The 25093-nt window shown below is 60.0% G+C and overlaps 7 protein-coding genes across 7 annotated transcripts; 2 read left to right on the top strand and 5 right to left on the bottom strand.

The window, feature by feature from the left end:
* Positions 1-842: 842 nt before the first annotated feature.
* On the bottom strand, positions 843-2797 carry PLICBS_001753 (uncharacterized protein; the record flags this gene model as incomplete). The annotated part of the gene is made up of 5 exons (XM_018317150.2): positions 843-1030; positions 1117-1694; positions 1766-1965; positions 2031-2311; positions 2449-2797. 5 exons carry the CDS (start codon positions 2795-2797, stop codon positions 843-845), a joined length of 1596 nt encoding a protein of 531 aa, XP_018182675.1.
* Positions 2798-6408: 3611 nt separating this feature from the next.
* On the bottom strand, positions 6409-6849 carry PLICBS_001754 (uncharacterized protein; the record flags this gene model as incomplete). The annotated part of the gene is made up of 1 exon (XM_018317149.2): positions 6409-6849. The coding sequence occupies one exon, from the start codon at positions 6847-6849 to the stop codon at positions 6409-6411; it is 441 nt and encodes a 146-aa protein (XP_018182674.1).
* Positions 6850-8773: 1924 nt separating this feature from the next.
* On the bottom strand, positions 8774-10672 carry PLICBS_001755 (uncharacterized protein; the record flags this gene model as incomplete). Its single annotated transcript, XM_018317147.1, has 1 exon — positions 8774-10672. One exon carries the CDS (start codon positions 10670-10672, stop codon positions 8774-8776), a length of 1899 nt encoding a protein of 632 aa, XP_018182672.1.
* A 3093-nt stretch (positions 10673-13765) lies between these two features.
* Positions 13766-15744, top strand: PLICBS_001756 (uncharacterized protein; the record flags this gene model as incomplete). Its single annotated transcript, XM_018317146.1, has 6 exons — positions 13766-14002; positions 14095-14174; positions 14235-14512; positions 14582-15249; positions 15303-15407; positions 15469-15744. The coding sequence occupies 6 exons, from the start codon at positions 13766-13768 to the stop codon at positions 15742-15744; spliced, it is 1644 nt and encodes a 547-aa protein (XP_018182671.1).
* Positions 15745-16627: 883 nt separating this feature from the next.
* Positions 16628-18961, bottom strand: PLICBS_001757 (uncharacterized protein; the record flags this gene model as incomplete). The annotated part of the gene is made up of 3 exons (XM_018317144.2): positions 16628-17198; positions 17867-18692; positions 18751-18961. 3 exons carry the CDS (start codon positions 18959-18961, stop codon positions 16628-16630), a joined length of 1608 nt encoding a protein of 535 aa, XP_018182669.2.
* A 2574-nt stretch (positions 18962-21535) lies between these two features.
* On the top strand, positions 21536-22126 carry PLICBS_001758 (uncharacterized protein; the record flags this gene model as incomplete). The annotated part of the gene is made up of 2 exons (XM_018317143.1): positions 21536-21813; positions 21871-22126. The coding sequence occupies 2 exons, from the start codon at positions 21536-21538 to the stop codon at positions 22124-22126; spliced, it is 534 nt and encodes a 177-aa protein (XP_018182668.1).
* Positions 22127-22198: 72 nt separating this feature from the next.
* Positions 22199-23353, bottom strand: PLICBS_001759 (uncharacterized protein; the record flags this gene model as incomplete). The annotated part of the gene is made up of 1 exon (XM_065599900.1): positions 22199-23353. One exon carries the CDS (start codon positions 23351-23353, stop codon positions 22199-22201), a length of 1155 nt encoding a protein of 384 aa, XP_065455972.1.
* Positions 23354-25093: the final 1740 nt, after the last annotated feature.

The raw sequence follows: 25093 nt of genomic DNA on the forward strand, positions 1-25093 counted from the left end.
TTGAGTTCGATGAGCAGTGCGCTGATGACCTTGCCGTATCCTCCAGCGAGTTCCCGGCCTCGATGCTGCTTGGGGCGCTCGGGTGAGTACAGTGACCTCAACTCGTACACTTCATCTCGCGCACTTGGTGGCAAATGGCCCTGTGAAAGTTCTCCATAAGCATCTCCATCTTCTTGACCTCGGTCGAGTACACCTAGCTGGTGACGTCCGGGCAGAAGGGGATCTTGGTACCGTTGCGGAGAAGGAATCGCGTAACAGAACACGAACGTTCGCGTCGGGCTTGATATGTCGTCCTGCGGCCTCATGAACCCTGACAGCCACCAGCACAGTGCTGGGATTCTGGGACTCGTAGCTGTGCGATTTAATACCGGCTGCTCAAAGAACAAACCCGTATAACCGCGTGATAACATGTCCGCCCATGACGGACCTTGACGACTTACATGCAAATCGTTCAAGACCGCCGGCGGTCCAGGGTAACTTCACTGGGAGGTCAGTGTTCGCAACGCGCCGCGAGCAACAGCACCATCATCGCTACCGGCGTTCAAATTGCTGTGAGTCGCTGTGTTTGTTGTCTGTCGGACGGAGAAGCATGCCAAAAGGGATATGTGCATGTGCCCTGGCGACCAGCAACGATCGCGCTCCCGCCGATTCTCTCACATGCGGACTGGCCCCGTCCCCCCGTTCATACATCTTCGCGACAGAGCATTCGCTCGAATGGTATAGACATTGGATGCTATGAAATACGTACATTCGTCGGACCGCGCTGTTCCCAAAAATATCACACAGCAGCAGGCGGCCCTCGCCAACCGAGCCCTCGCCACGCAGACACGGCATCCCGTCGTCTACATGGTGTGCTGGTGCTCGCCCGCGACGGGCGGGCCGGCGTAGTTCTTGTGTCCCCAGACCCAGTACCAGAGTGCGGAGATGCCCGTGGCGGCGACGAAGACGGCCGGCGCGTAGTTGACGGTCGTGGCGGTGACGGGGAGGGCGGAGGGCATGCAGAACAGCGGCAGAGCCAGGAGGGACCAAGCTGGAGATAGACGGGTCAGCCAATGTCGCAGAACGAGCACTACACGCGGGAAGAGTAGAGTAGGGGGCAAAGGGAGGGAAACATACCAATGGCAACAACGTTCAAGAGGTAGCCCCAGCGGCCGAGGTAGAAGGCGGCTCCCTGAACCTGCTTGCGGCCGGTGGCCAAGCTGATGGCGATGGGAGTCGCGTACGAGGCCGTCAGGCAGATGACACCGACTCCGGAGAAGGCGTTGAAGGCGGTCGACGAGCCAAAGTAGATGAGGCCGAGGAGGACCTCGACGACGGCGCACAGCATCATAGCGTTGAGCGGGACGTCGAGGTTGCGGTTGACCTTCATCCACCACTTGGAGCCGGGGATGGCGCCGTCGCGGGCAAAGGCCCAGGTGCAGCGGGACGAGGCCGTGGTGCAGCCGATGCCGCAGAGGAGGGCGAGGACCATGAGCGGGATCAGCAGGCCGATGGCGCCGCCAGGCGAGCCAACGGCCTCCTTGATGATGGTCGGGACGGGCTGGCCGGACGGCAGGGCGATGAGCATCTGGATGTCGGGGAGGACGAAGACGAGCGGGATGAGGAAGAGGAGGCCGGCGAAGGTGTTGATGGCGATGGTCGCGACCATGGCCTTGGGGACCTGGACCGAGGGCTTTTGCACCTCCTCGCACATGCTGCAATCACGGTGGTCAGTTTTGCTTGTTTCCTTGCGCCCAGCGCGGCAGGAAATCGAAGGATTGCTCACGAGATAATCATGCCAGTCGACGAGGTGGCATAGCCGGCGTGCAGAAGACCGACGCAGAACGACCAGCCATCGGGCCAGCCAGAGTTGGCCTCGAAGTGGCCGAAGACGTACTTGGCGTCGTGGCGGCCGTTCTTGGCGAGGACGAGGATCGTGATCATGATGGCGATGACACCGGCAAAGGTCCAGAAGATGGCAGCGGTCTTGGAGGCGCGCGATTAGCTTTGACACTATAAGATCGAGGGGGGCGAAGATTGGGGCATCTTACATCGAGCCACGGCAGCCACTTGTTGCCCAGAGCAGACACGGCATTGCACAGGATGGTGATGCCGAGGAAGATGAGGAAGACCTGGTACGGCTCGCCGGCAAAGACGCCGACGCCGGGCTCGGACTCGAAGACATTGATGCATGCGACGAAGAAGAGGGTCGTGCCGAAGTTGACGGCGAGGGTGATGGTGATGTTGCCCACGACGTATGCCCAACCGCAGACCCAGCTCGCGACGCGGCGCCATTTGGGGGGCGAGAGCATGAAGGCCTGGTAGTAGACACCTGCACGAGAGGAACCATTAATACGAGCAAGACACGAGACCGAGGCGGGGGGAAGTGAGCGACGTTTGCGCGATCGAGCGGCGACCGCATGTCCGGACGGAAAAGGGGGAACAGGGAGAGAGAATGGGAAGTTTTACCTCCGGCAGTGGGATAGACACTCGTGATTTCACCAAGCGAGGCAGCGACACAGATGATGATGAGGGAGACGAGGACCCAGCCCCAGATGATGTTGACGGGGCCGCCGCCGATGAGCGGGTAGATGAGCGTGGTGGCGAGGCCGTAGGGGATCGAGGCGAGCACAAAGGACATGAAGGCGACCTGGAGCGTGGAGCGGTTGCGCGACAGCTCAGGTTTGTATCCGAGGTTCTCGAGCAGCTGGTCGGCCGTCTCGGCCTCGCCGACCGACAGACGCGGCGGCGGGTGCTCGAGCTTGGGGTCCATGTTGCTGGCGCTGGAGGAGTCGTGCTTGAAGTCGGCGCGCGCCATGGTTTCCGGGCTGGCTGGCTGGCTGGCTGGCAGGTTGAGAGAGGAGGGAAAAGCACGACGACCACTTCCGTTGGAGGAAGTGGAGGTGTTGGTGTTGAAGAACGGGGCCGGGGTGGGTGGTGGTGGTGGGCGCGCGGGCGACTACGGGATCACCACAGCACACACGCACGGACGGGAGCAAAGAGATGGCCCTTCAGGCAAGGATTCGGAGCGACGACGATGGGACGCGGTGAGGAGAAAGAAGGTGGACACGTGAGAGGGCGGCTAGATGTTGGTAACCCCCCTGGAGCGCAAAACGGCGCTATGGATGATGACTGGCGCAGGTCGGTTGTGAGTGTGTGTGTGTGTGTGTGTGTGAGCGTCGTGTGTGTGTCGCCAACAAGGGTTGCCGTTCCTGGTCCCTTGTTCTTTCGTCGCTTCTAGCGGCCGACGGGGATGCGCTTCCGAGACAGAAGAGGAGGAGGGCGGGATCCCGTTGTCGATGTCGCGTGCTCCAAAAGGGAACGTTGAGGTGAAAGGAGAGAAAAGGCGGGTATGTAAGGGAAAGGGTTTAAGAGAGACGAAGGGGAGAGAGAGAGAGACGGAAGCGTCATCCGGGGGGGTGTGTGTCTGATGGTGGGAGGCTTGGATGGATGGAGGTGGCGGGCGGGGCCGTCGAGATATACGATGGGCTTGAGTTTTCTGGCGGGCGGGCGGGCTGGGCTTCCACGAGGCCGAAGAAAAAGAAGTGGACGGACGGGCCGTTGACAGGAGGAAGAGGGATGGAGGGAGGGAAGACTGTAGCTCGTCCAGCCAGCCAGCCGGGGCGGAGGCGGAGGCGGCGCCAACGAGTAGGGATGCGAGAGTCAGTCAGTGCCGTCGTCAGTGAGTGTGTCGCCGGTCGAAAAAAGTTTGACGAACCGGGACTTTTACTTGCTTCGAAGAAGCCCGAACGACGACGACGTGCCCCTACGACTACTACGAAGTACTTGCTGCCGCTGCGACACACTACGGGCTGCGCGCTACGCCACAGCGCGGAGCGGAGGGTGGAGCCAGCCAGCCAACGTGGATGGGACGTGGACGTGGATGTAGACGGGCGGCGCGGGCTGTCAGTGGAGGCAAGGTTTTGGGCCTTGGACGGATCCAGGAGGGAGGGGAGGGGGGCGGCGGCGTTGCCTGTTGTCCGTCACGCTGCCCGTCGTCTTGAGAGTCGAGAGTCGAGCCGGACGGACGCGACGACGACGACGGCGCGGCAAGGGCATCCTGTCTCCGTCTGGAGCGGCTGGGATGACGGGTGCGGCGGTCGGTCGGTGGTCGTGCTGGTGGTTGGCGTTCAAGGTGTCTGGTGTCTGGTTGTTGGACGGGACGCATGGACAACGGGGGGAGACCCTGAATGCGCCGAGTCGGTCGTCGGTGGTGCTACCCAACTTGCATCCGGCAACGTGCCCGCGCTTCAACTGCTGCTGCTGCTGCTGCTGCTGCTGCTTCCGCCGCCGCCGCCACGACGGCGACATGTGAGAGACGGGACTGCCTCGTGGACGGAGAGCCAATTGTGTCGTGAAACGTACTGTACTACAGAGTGCTGTTGTACTGTATGCGTGTATGTATGTATGTATGTAAAGCACACGCACCAACAAAACGGCCGACAGCGAGCGTGCTGGTGCGACGGCCCTGGCTGAGGACTCCCGACGGGAGCAACGAGGTGGTGGTGGTGGCCACCAGCAACAACCGCGCGCGGTCCATCCAAAAAGATGAGCGCCAGGGATCGCACGCAGGGAGATAGGGCTGCCGGTGCTGGTGCCGCCGCCGCCGCTCATCATCAGCCACGGGCGCGCCGCTACTGGTCCCAGCTCCTCCACCTGGCTGGCTCGCTTGGGGTGAGTGGGCGGCCAGGCGATGGGGCCTGAAGATTCGCTGCCAGGGTGCGCGTTAGAGGGGGGGGGGGGATGGAACAGGCCTGGAAAGCAATTGGCAGCAGCAGCAGTTCGTTCGGCGCTGCTGCTAGCGACTGATAGGCCTCCCCCAGTGGGCACCTCAGTAGGTGGGCCGCCGCCGCCGCCCCAGGGAGGGAGCCACACCGACGTCACTGCTTTCTGTTCCGGTGCGCTAGCCCGCCCAGTAGGATGGGGCGAGATGGGGCGGCCAGGCCGAGGGCTTGGCTGGGGCTGGGGCTGGGCTGGGCTTGTTGCGGGCTTTGGGGCTGTTGGAGGTTTGAAAACGGGGGCACCAGACGGCACAGGGCACAGGGCAGCTGGGTCCAGTGCGGTGCTTGTGGGGGCCGCGCAGCGGGCAGGGCGGGCTTCGCCAAGGACCGCCCATGGGGCTTTGCCGCCGCGACGATGACTTGGGCGAGGGTAGCCATGTGGTTGGATGGATGCGATGGGTTGGATGGAGGGTTGGAGGGCTTGTCCTGTTCCTGTTTGCGGGCTGAGACACAAGACGCGAGTTGTGCTGAGACAGCCGAACGCATCGACCAGATCCCCCGCGGCTCGAACGCTGAGATTCTCCTCGTCGTTTATTCTCAGCCAGGAGATCCATGGATGTTACTGCACGAGACCGACCCCCTGGCCTTGGCCTGGCCGGACCGCGCGCTGGACTATTTTGACGGCGCTGCTCATCATGCTCCCTCGCTAAACGTTAGCTGCTGCGGCGGCCGCGTCCCATGCCTCGCATCACAGCTGCATTGGCGCCAATTACAGCAGCACCTCCCCCCGGGCCCGGGGCTAGAGAGTGCCTTCTGGGAGGGGCGGGCGGGCTGCCTCAGCACGTGGAAAGTGAGGTCCGGGTGTCTCCAGTAATAATAGCACCGCCGAGCGAATGCGGTTCGCTGGAATGGAAGAATCGGCCAGCCGTTCTTTAGTTCACCTAGGCCAGGGCCAAGGCGGACGACGATCCGCTTTTGGAACTCTGCTGGATCGCCTTTGCTGTGTCTCTGCCGTGCCGTCACTGGCCGCGTATCGTTTTTATTTCTCACTCGCTCGCTCGCGGGAAAGCAATTTTAAAAAAAAAGTCTCCAATGGGGCCTGACGGACGACGGGATGAGAGAGGCGCCACGCGTCTTGATACGACGACGGCATCTTGTTGGCTCGCCGTCAGGCCGCCCGACGTTCCATTCATCATCAGTGAGTTGTTAGGGGCGCGCGACGGCGGGCTCGGTGAAATTGATGGGCGACGCAATGCAACCGTCCTGGAGTTACAGAGTAACTACAGTATCCGACAAACGCGCTTCATCTTTCGGTCTTCTTCTGCCGGGGGTTCGGCACGTTGCGCTGACTGACTGACTGAATGACTGACAACTGACTTGCTTGACTTTTGACTGACTGACTCGCTCGCTCGCTCGGTCACTCGGTCGCTCACTTGCATGCATGAAACTACCAAGTTCCGTTGACCCCGTCCTCCGTCATTCGTCTCCATCTATCCCGACGACGTTCTCCATCCGCCGCCCATCCACATCACGCACATCCACATGCCCCCCGTCCCTGTTAGGTTTACCCACTGCCGAATCGGGCCCTCGGTCAAGGACCGGGGGGCTCGGGGGGCACAACAGCAACAGCAGCAGCATCAATCACCACCATCGTCACAAACGACAACGCTTCAACAACAACTCATTCAACACAATTGAGCAACTCAACTCAACCCCGTCCCCCGTTGTAGTCGGCGCCCCCCGCCTTGCGCAGCCTCGCCACCAGGTCCCCCTCGTCCAGGTCCGCGCGGTCGCTCGCCGTCACGGCGATGCTGTGGTGCGGCAGCGCGCGCTTCACGTCGCCGCTCTCGACGCTGACGCGCGCCTTGCGCATCACCTTGGTGCCCTCGCCGATCCACACGACGAGCACAAACTTGACGCGCGTGCTCTCCTTGTCGTTGGCGTACTCGACCCGCGCGTACCCGTACTGCACCTGCGCGTCGTCGAGCGCCCCCGACAGCTCCGCGATGCCCCCCGTGCCCGTCTTGCTGAGCGCCAGCTGGCTGCCCGTGGCGGTCGCGTGCGAGACGAGCAGCCAGTTGGTGGCGTCCTTGTCGCTGCGCACCGCCTCGTACGCTGCCGCGATCTCGGGCGCGTCGAGGCCGCTCATGATGGCTGCTTGTGTCGCTGCTGCTGCTGTGCCTGCCGCCGGCCGGTTGGACCCCTTTGTAGACCGTGTGTGGTAGTACCCCGCGCGGGAGACCCTGTGAGAGCGTGTGCGTGTGTGTGTGACTGAAAGTGTGTGTGTGTGCGTGTGTGTGTGTGAGTCTGTCACTGTGGCGGGCGGACCGGCCGGACGGTACTGTCCACCTCCTGCAGCTGCTGCTGTACTACCAAGTACAAGACTGAGAGCGCGCGTCTCCGTACGAACCGACAAATGGCCGCACAGGGAAAAAATGCAAAGGTCAAAAAAAGGTCGCAAGGAAGAAGACGGAGGCAGACGACGGACGGCCGTAGCCCGCCCAACACAGGGGGCGGAAACGCAAGAGTGGGCGACGGCCCACGGTGGAGTCGGACGAGTCCTCTTCAGGAGTCAGGGGGAGACACGAGATTGGCTCGACCCGACTCCATGGGCAAATACGGCGTTAGTGTCATGCGAAAAAGCCCGCAACTCAGAGGCCATTTTTGCCCTCTCATCCTCTCTAATTTCATCAAGGGTAGTAAGCCCGTCTGTGACGGTCAGAGACGGCGACCAGGCCTCTGCTCTGGGCGGGAGACGCGGGCTGAAACGGGGGCAGGCCCCCAAGTCGAATCCGGTCCGTCGTCAGTCCACCCCGGGCTCCTGGCTCGGGCTTTACTTGTCACGAACGGGTTCCATATAAATTTAGACGAGGCACGAGTGAGATTCATGCAGCGACCGTCTTTCCACTTGGCCACTCGTCCTTGTACTGATTCCTGGCTCCTTCGCTGGGGCCGAAGCATGGAATCCTAAACCGTGATGCTCGGCATCCAGGCATGGGGTCTGGGCACGGCCAAAACCTCATGTTTGAAGTAAGCGGTACCAAGTACGTGTACAGCACAGCAACCAGCGCGCATGGCTCACGGGGCTGCCGCGTGCTGATGCCAAGGTTCAGCCACCAGGAGTTGCCGAGAGGTTATGCTTAACGCTGCGTGCGCCCTGTAGTCTGCACAGGGTGCGAGCATGTACGATTGACCGTGGCCCGCAGCCGTGGCCCACGGCCCTGCCTGGCATCCTGGGATCCCGGTTGTCGTCTGGTGCCTGCAGTCATGATCTGCGCGACTGCATGAACACGGCTCGACGCGATGCCACCCCATGCCCCTTCTGCTGCAGAGCTGCCGCCGTTCTAGAACGTTTTCCGAAATGGCTCCCTGTCCCGGCTGGTAATTGCTGTACCTACTCGTACGCCGGAGATGAAACCTGCCTGCAAGCGCGACGCCATTCCCTCCCGTCTGCCCTGGCTTCGCGTGTACTTGGGCCAGTAGTTACACGTAGCGTAGACAGACCCGCAGCATGCCTTGGATGCGGCTCGGAGCTATGAATGCACGCTTGGGGTGGTGACACCGCGCGGGTGGCTGGCGTCTGTCACTGGCGGCCGCGGCGGCCGCGGCTCTCGAAACATGCTTTCGGGGCGCCGGACCAGTGGCGTAATAGAGCTCGCCTTGCCACATGGCTTCGACGCCGTGATCCCGTGCGAGCACGGGCAGGCAAGGGCGACGCCACGGCGCCCAGCCCTGTGGCCGCTCTGTGTCCAGCTCTGTGGCCAGCTGTCTGACTAGCTCTGCCAGTTGCGGACTCGAGAGGACGACATGGACGAAGAGGCCGACATGGACGACGTGGGCACGATACACTGCAGGGCGATGTCACTGCGAGAGCCGCCAGTGTGGGCTAATGACCTGATATCGCCGGCACCTCATGCCTCAGCGGGCATCATAGCCGTAACCCAAGGCGGCCGGATGGCCGTCCAGCGCCGTCCTCTTCTCGCCTTGCATCATCGTGTTGTTGTCCAACATCGTGCCGGTGGCCTCACCAGTCACCATCCCGTCGCTCTGTATCATCCGTCTGTCGTCCTGCATCACCCTTCTGCTGTGTCCTTGACCAGCGCCCAGCACTTGTGCATGCCAGTACCCATGCTCTCGTCGTCGACCTCGTCGCTCCACCGCAACGGTCTCGACTTGCCCCCGGCCGCCTTATCATTATAATCGGCACCGTCCGGAGCGGCAAATAGGTGCACGTGCATCGTCAGCCTCAGATGCGAAAAGAGCCAGGGCACGCTCCCCAGCTCGCCGAGGTGCTCGGGTTCTTGTTCTTGTTCGCGGCCCGCGGAGCTTGTCGTCGTCTTCGACAGCATCTTGGCTGCGTGCCCCCTTGCCAGCTCGGTCCTGCGTTGCGCTGTCGATGCGCCATTCGCCTCGCCGTCGGCGTCGTCGTTGTCGTCGTTTAGGATGAGGCTCGGAAACTCCCACAGGCCGGCGAGGAGGCCCTTTTCGGGCCGCCGCTCGAGCAGGTATGAGCCGTCGGGGCGGCGGATGGCGCACACGAGCGTCTCCTCTTCGCGAACTGCCTTCTTGGCGACTTTGAGGGGGAACTTGCGCGCGTGCTCTGCAGCCGCTTGCACGGCTGCGGCTTGCGTTTGAGTAGGTGAGGGTCTGGGCTTGGGGGCGGCCGACACCTTAAAGGCAAAGTCGGCGAGGGAGAGCTGCTTCGCGCCGTTCTGCTTCTTTGCGGCGGGCTGCGGCTTGGTGTCGACGTCGTCTTCGTCTTCTTCCATCAGCTGGCAAAGTGTACAGGCGTCTTCTATGTCGGCGACAATGTCGCGTGGGGACCGGGTTGTCTTGTCTGCCATGGTCATGCCCTCGGCGTAGGCACGGCACGTCGTCGTGATGGGACACGCCGCGCAGTTGGGCTTGGGCGTGCATACGGTGCTGCCCAGCTCCATGAGCGCCTGACCCCAGCGGCCCGGCCTGTCGTTCACACGCATGCCCTCCCCGTCAACGATCGTCTCGTCCCCATCCTCCGCGACGGCCTTGACGAGGGCGTCGGCCGCAGCCCATATAGTGTCGATGACTGCCCGATCCGTCTTGACGTTGCCGTACACGCCCAGCTGGCGGCTCAGCACACGCAGCACATTGCCATCGACCATGGGCTCGGGGCGGCCAAAGACGATGCTCGCGATGGCGCCGGCCGTGTAGCGCCCCACGCCAGGAACGCGAGCCTCGAGCTCAGCGGCCGACGAGGGCAGCAGGCCGCGCATGCGAGTATCTGCGACAGCCAGCTTCGCCGCCTCGTGTATTCGCGTCGCGCGGCTGTAGTAGCCCAGCCCGCGCCAGGCGGCAAGCACATCGTCCGGCTCGGCGCGCGCGAGGTCGTGGACCGTCGGCCACCGGGCCGTCCAGCGGTTCCAGTAGTCGATGACGACGGCGACGCGCGTCTGCTGCAGCATGATCTCGCTGATCCAGACCTCGTAGGCGCGGCGCTCCAGGTTGGCGCGGAGCTGCGCCGTGTCGTTGTCGGTCGCGTCGTCGGGCAGGCGAGGGTCGATCCACGGCTTGCGCCAGGGCATGGCGCGCGTGGCGCTGACGGAGTCGAACCAGGAGAGGAGCGAGGAGCGACCTGCGAGGCCGTGGTCTGCGCTGAGCAGCAGCGGCTTGTGGTAGTCGAGTGAGTGGCGGCGGGATGGAGGGAGGCAGGCGTTGCGGGCCGTCACGGGCGCGTCGCGGGCGAAGAGGCGGCGGTGGAGGTCGGCGACGCCATTGTTGGACGATGCGGTTTTGCGTCTCTTGGCCGGCCGGGGGCTCGGAGTCGACTTGGCGTCTCGGTACTCGCCATCGTCGTTGTATTCCTCGTTGTCGCTCGTGGTCGTGGCTGTGGTTTGGGCGACGCCGCGACGCGTCCTGCTGCGCGACGCGGTCCCATTGCTGCGCCTGGAGCTCGCAGCTCTGCCCGCCGACGGTCTGGATGACCTCGGGGCCATCAGATTGGCCGCTGTGACTGCGCTGAGACGTGATGGGCAGTTTCTGGCCGGGCGCGTCGACAGCATGCACGCGTTGTGTTTGCTGCAGCGTCCAAGTCGTGATGGCGATGATGATGGAGAGGCGTCGCCCCACCTTGAAAGACACAAGAGGGAGCTCCTGCTGGTCCAAGCTACTGGAACAACAGCAGCTTCTTCACTAGCGCACGAGCTCTACATACGTTACTAGCCATTCATGCTTTGCCATGTCGTTTAACGAACGTAGACCGTGCTGTGTATCCAATGCTGCCGCGTTTCTCCACGGAGGTCCGCGGAGTGATCTCAGGACGACGACGTGCTTCGGTTGTGGGGGCGGCGGCATATTCGCAGATGCCGGGTTGTCCCCGAGCAAGATCGGTGCAAAGCGATTAGAAGAGGCATTTCGAACGCAAGCATCAATGTCTCCAGAAAATAGATTAAATGGCGTGACATTGGTCCTCTCAGGCACCTCAGACAAGCCTTATCGTGTGAAACACGAGCGATGCATTTGCTACCCTACACATCGCCGGGGGAAGAGTCGAGCCATCTAGAAGACCTTCTCGATGCGAGAAATCGTCAAAGACAAATGCCAAACCGCTCATCGAAAAGAGCGAGACCCCGCTTGCTTGGCTCCGTGCCTGCCCAGCATTTGGAGAAGGAACGCCGCAGCGGGATGGTTGCATCGATACCGACCACAAACGCCAAGGCATCGTAATGACTTGTCTTGCTGCAATGCGCCACCACCACGGTCGCGAATCCACCTTGACGCGACCCGGGCATCCGGATCAGCGTTATCATGCAGCCGTGCCGCTGAGGATACCGCAGACGGCTCGATACCTTATCGACCCATATCATGTACGACTAACTTTAGGGCGTGGACCTGTACCAGGCATGGAAGGGGTGGAGGAACAGACAGTTGACAGCAGCAACAGCAGCAACAACAGCCGTCAGCTTCGACAACAACCGTGGGGGTCCCGAGCGTGTTGGTCGGACCCCCGATGATAGCGCCCTCTTCATCAGTGAATGATACGTGTGTCTTGCCTGATCTCGCCCGACCGCACGGCCGGGACGGCGAGGGCGCGGGACGAGACGAGTCGCGTCGAGCGTGAACCAGACACGTGAGATGCAGAAAAAAACTATCGAGATGGTTCTGGGCCGCCGCGGGGGACGCCCCCATCGTGTTGGTATGGAGTCACATCTGGTTGTGCCACATTCTACCAAGATTTCGATGTCGGGGACCCCATCCCCGAGGAGAACAGGCGAAGAGAACCACACGCGCGAAACGGGCGAATCGTAAGGGCGCCAGTCGGAGAGTATTGGCCAGCCAGAGTCCTTCTCGTCCGGCTCCAGATCCCCATCTTCCCACCTGCTCCTCCTCCTTCTCCTCCTCCTCCTCCTCAGCGCCCTCGTGGTCCGATGCGGGGTCGAATCTCACCCGACCGCATGCGGCTAACACGACAGCGACCTCCACGATGCATGGATGGGGGGCAGGGCCGCACTATGACTATCTCGTGCCACGACCAGCGATAGCGACGCGGAACGGCTTCCGTGGGGGGTTCGCCGGCCGGCCGGCTGGCTGCACCGCACCACACCCCAAACTTCTGGAGAAGGACTGGAGTCAATCTGGGGAAATGGCCGACTCAGTAAGTAGCAGGTCACCAAGTGAGCCGTTGCCGCACCGCCGCCTCGCAAGCCTCGCTCCATCTCGGTCAACTCGCGTCGTCGTCGTCTGTCGCCTCGACAAGCTAAAGCATCTACCCTGACGCCGACCCAGAAAAACTGCTAAAAAACGGCTCCATGGGGGAGCAGCTGTGGGGTTGGGACCAACTGTAACCATGCCGTCGGCGCGCCCATGGGACGCCAAAGACGCCCTCTGGCCAACTAACTGGGCTGGCAGGTCGAGTTCCAGGTTGCCAGGCTTGCTGCAGCCCCGGCTGGCATCTGCGTGCCCCCCGGGCCGCCGCCCTCTGCAGAGCCCTGTCCTCTCCCGTCTGCCACGGCGCCGGCCCCGTCTTGGTTTCCAGCTGGGGTCTTGCCCTTGCCCGTCTGGCTGCCGCCAGAGGCCTCTCCCACTGTTCCCCCCTGCTCCAGCGTGCCGTCGTGGCACCCCGGAAACCGACGACCCTGCGATTGCTTGGCCCTAGTTACATCGTGGGGGTCAGCAGGTACTTATGCATGGGGAAACGGGCAGCAGCCCTGTGATTGACCGTTTGGTTGGTCCGTGGCTGCATTTTACGCATGCCGGCGGTTGCAAAGGCATTCGGCTCTGTACCAGATGGAAGCTGCAGCAACAACGCGTCTCGGCCGGACCGTGGCGAGTCGCACAGGGCTCGGCATGGGCGAGGACTTCGGAAGCATTTGGTCACGCAAGCAGCGGTACAACACGGCCCCCAGGGCGCCCCCGTCGTCTTTTGGCATGGACCGACGGCTTGGCACAGACCCGGACGAGGCAGAAGGGGGGCCACCCAGCGCCTCAGCATGAAAGGCAGCGCGCCGCTTGAAGGGCAAAGAGCACCACCATCCCGGGATTAACCAGGACAAGGCCGCTCTGGCCTTGGGTGGCTTGGCCAGATGGGGGTCACGGCGAAAAAAAAAGATGGGGGAGACCCCCCGGGGAACCGTCGTCGGACTAGCTTGATGACACCGTACACGGGGGCGCACCACCACCACCACCTTTGCCACCACTTTTACCACCACCGAAGAGGGCACACGACGGCCCGGCCTGGCCTGTCTCTCCCTCTCTGCGCTCCTGGCAACCTCACGACACGACGGGGGGCCAGGGATCCTGAATGAGTACGTAGCTCGCACGCGCGCGTACCACCGTGGGAGCGGCCCGTACCAAAGTATCGCACCCCAAGGTAACTACGTATCGGCCTGCCCTTGCTGCCGCCGGTGAGTGGTGGTCTGGTCTCGTCTGGTGTCCGGTTCTGGGAATAGATAAACGGGCTGCCCACCGCCGAACGTACACACACCCCGTCCTTCTTGTCTTGAGACTCCCAGAGACCACCGACGACGACGCCTTTCTCGGAGGACAGAGCAGACACCCAAGCCACACGTCTCCGTCCGCTGTCGCCCGCCATGTCTCACGCCCACGACAACGTCAAGTCGGCCGGCCAGCCGACCGTCGACCATGCCGACGCCGACGCCATGTACGAAAAGGCCAATGGCGGCAAGATCACAGAGGTCCAGGGCAACGCCCACTTCCACGAGACCGTCACCGCCGCGCCCCTCAACCCGTGGTCCAAGACCAGTTTGAAGCTGTACATGATTCTGCTCGTCGCCGCCCTCAACGCGACGGCCTCGGGCTTCGATGGCGTGCGTATCTTCCCGACCCTCCCCCTCACCGTCTCACCGCAAAGTGAAGACGGCAAACGGCAGCATGTCGCTAACTTGGGCGACGCGCGCAGTCCATCTTCAGCTCCATCAACGCCATGACGCAGTATCAGCACTACTTCAAGCACACGGAGCTGGGCTCCAGCACTGGCATGTGAGTATTCTCGCGTCGCGTCGATATTGCAGCGCGCAGGACACTGACAAGCTGCCACAGCATCTTCATGATCTACACCATCGGCAACATGATCGGCTCCCTCTTCACGGGCCCCATCTGCGACAAGTTCGGTCGCCGCGCCGGTATGCTGACGGGCTCCATCCTCATCGTCGTCGGCGCCGCCGTCCAGACTGCCGCCCAGAACGACGGCTACCTGCTCGGCGGCCGTTTCGTCCTCGGCTTCGGTGTGTCCATCGGCACATCCGCCGCGCCCACCTACGCTCTTGAGCTGGCTCCTCCCCAGTGGCGTGCCCGTGTCGTCGGTTACTACAACACCTGTGAGTTCCACAATGCCCGTCCCTCAAGATAGACGAGAGAGTATGGAACTGACACATGGCCCATCTCAGTCTTCTACACCGGCTCCATCCTGGCCACTGGTGTCGCCTATGCCTGCAGCAAGTCCGAGGGCGAGATTGCCTTCCGTCTGCCCCTCGCCCTGCAGATCGCGCCTCCTCTGATCATCGGCACGGGCGTCTTCTTCATCCCCGAGTCGCCTCGATGGCTCACCATGTGGGGCAAGAAGGAGAAGGCCGCGGCCATCCTCGCCAAGTACCACGGCGGCGGCGACACCAACCACCCCATGGTCCAGCTTGAGCTGCAGGAGTTCGAGAACAGCATCGAGCTGCAGAAGGCTTCCTCCGTCTGGAACTACTGGGCCCTCGTCAACACCCACAACGCCCGCTGGCGCTTCACCATGATGGCCTTCATGTCCGTCTTTGCCCAGCTCTCCGGCAACTCCGTCCTGACCTACTACCTGCCCTCCATGTACAAGCTGCTCGGCATCACCTCGACGGAGCGCCGCCTGCTGCTCACCTTCATGAACTCCATCGTTTCCTGCGCTGGTGCCGTTGCTGGTTCGGCCACCAACGACCGCATTGGTCGCCGCACCAAGCTCTGGGTCGGCAGCATCGTCCTTGCCTGCCTGTTCGCCGCCGTCACGGGCTTCTCCAGCCAGTTCGAGGGCGACAAGAAGCTCACGGCTAGCCACGCCCTGTCCAACGGTGGCATCGCCTTTGTGAGTTTCCTCGGCGCCAGCCCTGGTCGTGCAAACCAGACTGACAGTTACAGATCTTCCTCTTCGGCTGCGCCTACTCCTTCGTCTACACCCCCCTCACTGCCACCTACTGCGCTGAGGTCCTCGACAACCCGACTCGTGCCAAGGGCATGGGAGTGGTAAGTGAATCAGAAGTACCTCAAAAGCTCGCTGTTCACCATGAGCTAACATTCATGACAGCACGTCATTCTGTCCAACTGCGCCAACCTGTACAACACGTACGTCACCGCCATCGCGCTCGAGGCCATCGACTGGAGGTACTACCTCATCTTCGTCGGCCTCAACTGCATCTACAGCATCGTCTGGTTCACCCTGGGTGTCGAGACCCGTGGCCGCACGCTGGAGGAGATGGACGCCGTCTTCAACGCCAAGTTCCCGCCCCGGGCTGCGCTGCAGAAGACTGTCATGGTGCGACAGGGCGATGGACACCTCGAGGAGCTGGGCCGCGACGTGTAACTGTAGACTACGCAGCGAAGCGAAATACATGTACTCTGGGATTTCAATGGGTGGGGAGCATGCGAGCAGGGTTCGCCGTTTGATCTAGACCTACTGCTTAATCCGAGACTTTGACGCATTCTGCTCCAATGCGGGCGGATCGAATGAATTGTGCACCGACGCATTACCACAAAGTGCGTGTCCCCGCATAGAGTGCGAATGCTATGCCCGCTTCTCCTTCATCTGGCATCGTATTGCGTCTGGGGTTCTCTCGTCGGGAAGCGAGAATAGCGACGCCGGTGACCTGTACATGATGCTGGTTGGTGATGAGCGAGCGCATAATCCCTGGCTCGACGCCGTTGGGTCCTCGCCTCGAGCACGGCGGCGCACACCGCCAGGAAGTATCGATAAAAATACACCGCAAAAAAGGCCGTGCCTGAGTCCAGCCGCTGCGACATTGGCCTCCAGGAACCTATACCGGCTGCACGCGGTTGCTGTCCCTCGGCGTCTGGCAGCACCTCGCACGTCAACCCCTGTCATGATGCGACATGGCAATTCGGTCCCAGCGGCCCAACGCCGGCGGATTTTAGGTTCTCGTGCAGGCACGCATCACGGACGGCCAAGCCAACCGTTCACGGCGTGCGCAAGGGCATTGCCACGTAGGTCGCATTCGGGGCACGAGGCCAACACCATGCGATGATGCGATGAAACACGGACTGGGCACCTGCGTTGACGCTTTCTGCGAGGAAGCCGAGGTTATCAATGAGCGGTTGGGTCCTTTGGGCTGGGGCAGACGCCGTGGCCGCGCGACATTGTTGTTCGACTTTATTCACAGAGCTCGGTATTTGGAATAATGACAGAGGCGCGACGAGTCCGTTGCAAGCTGCGGAATCTTTCGCAGCACTTACAGAAGTCGTGTCACATGAGGCTTGACCTCGCCCTCCCATGCACTCCAGGAGATCGCAAACATGACGAGGTCCCTCCACTGGTCACTGGGGCGGCTCCGTGGTGGCTTCGCCTTGCCGTTGCCAATCTTGCCGCGCGCCTCTGCTTCCGGAAGAATCCGTTCAAATTCTACAACCCCAATCTCCCTGAAGCGTAATTTGTGTGCCGTCTTGATTGATGCCGTGTTCATCGTGCTGCAGTGCCACTCCACGCGACAGAGTCCCAGCCCTCCATCCTCTTCCCTGTCGAGGGCGTGCTTGACCATCAACGCGGCCGCTGTTGTCCCGATTCCTCGATTCTGGAACTCTGGCGTGACAATAATGAAGCCAATCTCAACGGAATAGCTCTCGTCGTCGGCGTCGACATATGAGATCATGCCAACTAGCTGGCCGTCTGGGTCCTCGGACGACGGCGGAAGCGACTTGTCGATGATCGCATACGTGAGCATGTACTCGTTGTCAAAGCTAAGAGGCTGAATAAATTCCTCCAGGAATTGCTGCGAAGAGGTGTATGGCCCATTGTTGACATGACTGTAAAGCTGTGCGTTGGCTTCCGTCAATTCATGAAACTTTGGTGCATGAGTTTCGACCTGCCAACCAGTCAACGCGCTACCTTCGTGAGAGCCCCGAGAAGGGAAAACCGACAGTGAATGGCACAAGCTTTATTCGCGTGCTATGCAGGACTTTAATGGGAAAACAAAAGGTCGGAAGGGAACCCATGATCCAGTGTTGAGTGACGGCTCCTGGCCGAAGTTTGTATCGCGACCGATGACAGACCACCGGAGCTACGCGGACGATTACAGAGGGAGATACCCCTTTTTGTACGCCGAACCTGTTGTGTGAGTTTGACAATTGGAAACGAGCATGGCTTTCTTCACGGGAGACTTTGGGGTCCGCGGTCCGCTTCGTCATTCTGTATACATGGTGAGTCACCAGGCAGAGGTGTGAACTGCGTGGTCACGATACCGCCTCCTACTTGCATCGGCTCAATCGTGTCGTTCAAATTCTCGTCATATTCATGATCTCTTGCTCAGAGATTCAGCTACTTCGCTAACATTGCAACGCCAAATTGGCTCAATCCGCCCGACATTTAGTCAATTTTGAGCGACGCAGTCCACTGCTCATAACCAAAAGCTTTCATAACTGCGCCTGGCTCATACCCTCTCAGCCTATCCTACCCGCCCTTGTCATCTTAGCACTTCAGGTTGATGGCATTGGCAAAGAGCGCGTAGGTGTCGGCGTTGTTGAGGGCGTCCTGGGTGGACAGCTTCATGGCGTTGTCGTAGCCGTAGCCGAGGTCGTCAGTGCCCTTAATCTGGCTCAGGTGGGTAGTCTCGTGAAGGTTGGTCGTGGCCTTGTCCTGCTGGTGGCAGGAAGACGCAAGGTCGGGCAGGTCGCTGAAGTACAGGTCGCAGTAAGCCTGGAAGCTCTGGCTGGGGACCGTGTAGGCCAGGACCTGCGGCTCGCAGCCGTTCTGAACGTCGGTGCAGTAGTACTTAGAGACACCGCCATCGGTGGAGCCGCACTCGCCGGCGACCTTGGTGAGGACGTCCGCAACGGTGTCGCGCACCTGGCTGTCGGAGGACTTGAAGTACTCCTCGACCTTGGCGGCGTCGCCGGACTTGGCGGCCTCGGCGGCGGCGGACGCGAGCTGCGCGCAGTTCTTCAGCGCCGTCTGCGTCACGGAGAGTCTGTCGCCGGTGCAGTCGCTCTGGAGCTGCGTGCGCTTGACGTTCTGAGCGAACGCGCCCAGTACGGAGGCAGCCCTGGCTCCGTCGACAGTCGCCTCGAGCTTGTTGGAGTGGAAGGGGACGGATCCAATGAGCTTGTTGTCTCCCTCGTTGGCGAATTCGAGGGCGCCATGGGCCAGGAGGTTGTACTTGCCGCCCGCGGAGAGGTCATGGACGTGGCCGACATCGAAGGTGACGGAAATGGACTGGCCGGCAGCAATGTTCTGGAACGCCTCATCCTTGATGTTGCGGGTGCTGATGCGCTGACGGATGCCGTGGAAGGAGACGTCCTTGCCTACGGGGCTCGTTGTTAGTCATGGCAGATAATGTCGGTGTATTCAAAGGCACTTTACCCTCGCCGGTGATCTGAACCTTCTGGATGGCAGACTTGTCCAGAATAGTGCCAGTCTTGAAGATTCTCAGGTTGTTCTTGCCATGGTTCGTGATGGTGGCCTTGACTTGAGAGTTGCCCGTCATCTCAAGCTGGACATCCAGCGGCGTGGGTGCGGAGGGCGCCGCAGCAGCGACGGAGGCGAGAGCAGCGAGGCCAGCGAGGAACTTCATGATTGCTGAGCGAGGTGGGAAGGCTTCTGAGCAGATATAAGGCACGGCGTTGAGAGAACGGCTTGAGGATAGTTGTTGGAGTCTTGGAAGGACCTGCTGAGCTGGTAGACGTACAGACCGATGAACGGGACGTCTGACTTTTATACTTAGTTGCTCCAGCAAGATGCCTGCTCAACTATAGTCGAGACGAGTTGTCCAAGATTCAATCTCTCTACGAGTATGTTCTTCACACACTGATGTCGGGACTGTCGATCTGTGGGGTACGACAAGCCATTTCATCAAGGCACAACCGACCCATTTGCCTGGGGTTTGACCGACTTGCCCCATCTTGGATAGTCTCGCGGCTCTTCACCGAGAGGTCAGGGGCCCTGCCATTTCTGCGACAACCTCAGATGGCATGCGGACTAAAGCGATCTCCGACTTCGGACGAAACGATTGTTTGCAAAGCTATTCCTCAATATTTTGGAACACTAAAGACAGTGTTCTCGACCACTATCATGCTCATCAGCTTCTTCGAACCAGAGCTGCCGACATTTACCTTTCGAACCCGAGTCAAGTTATCTGAGTCTCAGCTCTATCTGACGCGGCAGCCTTGGTGTTCAATACGGATCAGCCGATAGATCGACATCTGCTACGGATAGGGCCGCCTCAATCCCGGCGGGGGTATGCCCCGGAGAGGTGCCGCATTTGGGAGGTCAATATCCTTCCGACTGGGCGCCTTCCAAAGAAGTACAGTATCTTGCCCCTGCACGGCAGTGCCATGCTCTCCACACGGATAACTCGGATCTTGTAGTGCGGTCCGATGGGGCTCAATGAGGCAGAAACTTGGTCGAGGTTAATTAAGTCGACACCTTTTCACGAGCTCAATACGAGCACGGTCTTGAAGACATCGACGACGGTTGAGGAAGGACACAAGGGTATTGGCCTGAGAGCGCATCTGGGCGGAGCTGATCGGTCTCAATGATCGAGGGCGAAACTCAACATCTCAGCCTCAAAGGGAAACATGGGACTCACCTCATTGAAATTCTGGTGGTTGGTGTTGGACTCGCCTCGTTCATGTTCTTTCTTTGCCCTTGGATGGTGCGCTTAGTCCCTGCGGGCCCTGACTCCAGACTCTGGTGGAACGTCTGGATTATGCTTGATGCCACGCTTGTCCGCAGCGCAAATCGGAAGTTGAGCGGCATAATAAGCGATAGCAGTCGAGAGCTTCCCGAAACGTCAAGCTCCCGGCGATCTGCGCCGCCTTCATACACCCGAGTATGACGATCCCGGGCGCTTGCCAAAGTTCCAGCGGAGCGCCATGTGAGGTGCGACGATCCTGCGACGCGTTTTGCGGGCAAGGTGGGTTTGGTGCCTTGTAAGTGCAGCCAATGGTCGGCTGGCGAGAGTGAGCACTTCCGACAGACGGGCGACTATGGGTCTCCGTGGACGGCGATCTGTAACAGCGAGCCGGCACCGACAGTCTCTCCGAGGCAGAGACGCTGGTGGGATGCGCGCAATGAGTAAAATGGTGTATGAACCCCTGGAGGATCCCTAGAGATTGGAGGTCAAGCCCATAAGTCTTGAGGTCTCTTGGGTCCCCAGTGCAGCTGCGGTGCCAAGCTCGCCAGTGGCAACTGCCGGTGTCTCGCCCGGTACGCGGAACCGAAAGGCAGCCACAAGACGGACCAAATGGGCGAAGGGGCGAGGTCAGCGGACGCCGCGCCCTGCGGAGTGCAGCGACGGCACCAAGATGACAGGCTCGTGGTTTGAAGCCACCGGCTAGCGTCAGGGGCGCGGATGCACCTCATCAAAGGCCCGGTGTCTCCCATTCGGAGAATACGGACTCGAGCGAGGCGAATATGAGTGCCCACATGGGGCACTACCTTCCGCTTCTGTAGGCACCTCGTGCTCTCCGTGCCTCTCAGCGGTGATGCACTTTTGCGCCTCAATATATGTGATTTGGGACCAGCTCCTCTCGTTCTCTCTGACGCCGGATTACAAAGTGCGCTGTCGGCCGATCATGGTTCCCCGGAATCTGCATCGTGTTTTCCACATGCATGCCGTCTGTTCCACCACCGGAGAATGTCAGCAATCGCCCGACTAACCTCACTTCTTCCTTGCACGCGGCGCATACATTTCTTGCACCCTTTTTCTCGTCTTCTGTTCGATGCTCGTTCATCCCGCATGCTGATGTTGCCCGCTACTGGCATTTGAAGGTTGCAAGCTGAAGCCTCAACTCCCGCTTTCGCACGCGAAGGCACTGGCTACGTACCCCAATTACGCTGTGAGCGAGATAGCATCAACGTAGAGTAGCGGCTTGCAAGGGAAGAATAGCGGGAATAAATTGAATGGCTATTGTGTGACTGGACAGGGAGCGCGAGACACATCGGTGACGCCACGTCTGACAAGCTTTGAGGCGTCAACAGTGCCGGGCGGCGTGAGACATGGAATCAAACTTTCCGGCTCTGCGGCCCATCCGCACACCGGGTTTGTGCGCCGTCCCTTGGATGGCAGCCTTCATTCTTTCTCGTGCTACTTCGCATCTGCGACATATTGTGCTACGTTGGCGGTGCGATTCTTGAAGCCCTCATCATGTTGTACCTCAAGGCCCTTGTGCTTGCTGCCCTCGCTGCGCCCTCGCTCGGCCAATTGAACGAGCAGACCACGCCGACGCTGAACCTCACCGCCATCGGCGCGTCGCATGGCGAATCAACTCTGGAGTGCTGGCAGCTTGACTCGCCTTTCAAGACTTCTACCGGCGCCGGAACTTCAGGCGCGCTGGGGCTGTTCCTCGGGGATCTCTCCAACGCGACTTACACCGTTCTTCCAGGCCGTTTCGATGGCGGGTTGCACACAGCGCCCGCACGCCAGTACGCCAATATCCCGACCCCCACACGTTCTGTGCGCGCAGACACTGATACAAGCAGGTTTGTTCTATTCACCGCGGGATTGATTCATATTACGCTGCCAAACGGCACCGACGAGGCCTGGATACAAGGCGGCAAGTACGGGTTGATCATTGCGGCGGACACCGCGGACGTTTCGACGCACGGCCACCGAACCCAGTACCCCAGTGCTGCGGACACGATCGGCATCCAATTCCCAATTCAGTCGGGAAGTGACTTCAAGTACAAGAGGCTTCATCGCGGCGCCTGCCATGAAACAGAAATGACGGGACTATGATTCGACATTGGTATTCTACATGTACCGGCGCGATACAGCCAGCTTGATCTGTACATAGTTGTCATGGCGGACTCAATCGCTCGGATAAGCAGTGAAGTTCCATTTCACGCTATTGCCCAGAAGCTCGTGATCCAGGCCTTTTGCACCGGCGTTCATATACAAGAACTTCGTGAACGGAACCGTCGCATGGTATGTGAATGGAACGCCGGCAGGTATGAAGGCCACGTCCCCTTGAATCAAGGTTGCCGAGCCGTATCCGCGTACCGAGAGTGCCAGCTGGCCATCCTCCATCTGCAATGCGAAATGATGGGGCAGCTTGGCCCGAGACGCGGTTTCATTTGCCCGCTTCGGCGACATGATGATGGTGCCCATGGTAAAGTTCCCTCCTGTTGTTTGATCAGATGTCGCTAGAGGCTGGATGATCTTGTAGCCGGCCTCCGAGTTCAGGTACTTGGGCCCGTAATCCTTGGCGACAAAGTAGGGGATGGTTGAGTCGGAGGGCAGTTGATTGGTGCCGTTGTGCCAGTTGAGGCTTGCATCGCTGGCCGTGCCGTTGACAAAGTCTCTTCTGGGGATGTACTCTTCTTCGGGGGAGGCGTACAGATCCAACCCCTGCAGCAGCTTGTCCATGGCAGGCGTAAGAGGACCGAACGGCGCGTCGTCTTCGGGGATTGCCAGGTACGGAGAACTGATGCTATCCGTCGCCCAGTCGCCAAGACTGAAGACGTCGAACAGATGCTCAAACCCGCCCGGGTGGAAAACGTGCGATAGCTGTGTGTCCGGGTCCGTGAGCTGGAAAGTGTGGATGGAGCCCGGAGGGATGTTGCCGTAGTCGCCAACCGTGCCGACCCTCGCCTCATGGCTACTGTCCGTTATATTCTTTTTGCCCCACAACTCGACGCGGCCTCGGGCGCAGTAAAAGTGCTCGTGAGTCTGGCGATGCGTATGAGGCCTTGCAGAAGCCCATCCCGAATCTTTGCCGGTGTGCTGTATGAGGGAGAAGGCCCCGCCAGACGAGTTGGCGGTGATTGAGAGGCGAATGATTTGAGATGGCGTGAGCTTGACTGCGCGGCCCCTGTACTTTGGAAGCACATACGGCCTCACAAAGTCCGGGGCTACATTGACGATGAGGCTCTCGTTCAGTCCCGGACAGCTGGTGTCATTGACGGCCGACGCGGACGAAATGGCCGTCGCAAATGCGGACCATGCAAGGAGTGAGGCTTTCATCTTGGAGTATGTGAGAGACCGTTCTTAGACTGCATCTTCACGAAGTCGTCGCTGAGGAGGAACTGCCTCTTTTATGACTTCGGCACTTCCATCAGCCCCGGCTCAGCCCGCTCTAGGCCATCAACGATGCGTTGCACAAAGACCGGACGACACTTACAAGCGTGGTGGGGCTTGGTAGAACGACGGTCGGTCATTGCGTGGGAGCAGTTCATGCAGGTAGGCCCGCCCAACTCAATTGCCGCGAAAGCTGCGGGATGCCGACTCTACAATTGCGTTGGGCTAGAGATGACTCGTGAGCCGATTACGTGTATAAGATTGACGCAGGGGATTTCCACACAGGAATTAATTGCTGGACGAATCATGACAGCTCTGGCCAGGGTGGAATCCTCGCGATCCCGCCGCTAGGCTGCGGTCGGTCTGATGGCGGCATCACCGAAGGATTGTCGCCGAGGAAGGTGGCATCAGCACCCACACAACTCGTCTCAGGCCCCGGGACTAGATATTCTTTAAAAGTTTCAGCAAAATGAGCCGATGAATCAGTTTGCTTGGCAGGTGAGAGTCGTCTCCTCCATGTCGCCACAGTGCTTGAGGAATCGCCGCAAGTCAATGGCAGAGTGCTTGACACAAAGTTCTTGTAGATGTTTGTCTAGCGCGAAAAGGCAAGAAAGTAAGCTTAAATTCTTAAGTCTATGGGGATTCCTAAGCTGATCATGGCAACGGGCGCTAACAATGCGCATGGCCTTGCGGCTTCCAGACCAACAACAAAGAGTCTCTGAACTGTTTCTTCCGATCATGGCGACTGCCAACAGACAAAATAGAATGAGGCTGCGACCACGCACAGAGACGGCACTGTGCTTAGACCCTGAGTGATTTACCGCAAACGGCCTTTGGAAAATCGGTATAGAACACGCAAGACTGGCCATCACGCTCGCACTGACTCAGGGAGTTAGCCCATCGTTTCATAGCATGATGGTGATGTGGAGTCGCATTGCTGCAGGCCGTCAAACTCACCCTCAAGTCCACGTCGACCCATCTGAAGCCCGTAAAGCAAGGTACTGACCCATGAATGTCTACAGTGCCCGGAGGGTTCTGCCTCGCCGCCGGGACCGTGTAGTTGCATGTATTTGTCGCAACGTAGCATTTCTTCACAAGGAGGGGCTTCAGTAACTGTGGTTTCCGAGGGATTTGTGTGTTGCACTCACGCCAAGATATAGATGATCGATGAAATTCTTCATCCTACCGGGTACCGAATTGGGTAGATTCATGGAGCTCATGTCGTTGCCCGCGAGAACGAGGGTCGGTACGACGCAGAAGAGGACGTTGAGAGCGACTTTCATTTTGGCCGATAATACGAACTTTGAAGACGGTTGCAGAATTTCGAGAAGATACGTGTAGTCCGGCATTAAGACCTTTTATGCCCTGCCTTCTGTCCCAGATCGATGCCTACATGTGCTGTGGTGGCCCTGACCCATACCTTGCCAAACAGTCTCAACTAATACAGTACTAGAAAGTACGAAAGAAACGTAAAACTTAGCATATACGGTGTCGAAGATCTTCTATAATTACGGCTTAGACTTTGGATGACACATTGGTACAACGCATTGACCAGAATGCTACACAAGATTGCAAGGCCGTAGAGCTGCGTCACTGACGCAACATCAATTGACATGGAGACATACTTCACCACTCAAGATAAATGACACCATGTCCTCAGGCGCAAAGATTACGAGCCGACCGACC

Source organism: Purpureocillium lilacinum, assembly GCF_023168085.1.
Source record: "Purpureocillium lilacinum CBS 284.36 DNA, scaffold_1, whole genome shotgun sequence".
Classification (NCBI taxonomy): domain Eukaryota; kingdom Fungi; phylum Ascomycota; class Sordariomycetes; order Hypocreales; family Ophiocordycipitaceae; genus Purpureocillium; species Purpureocillium lilacinum.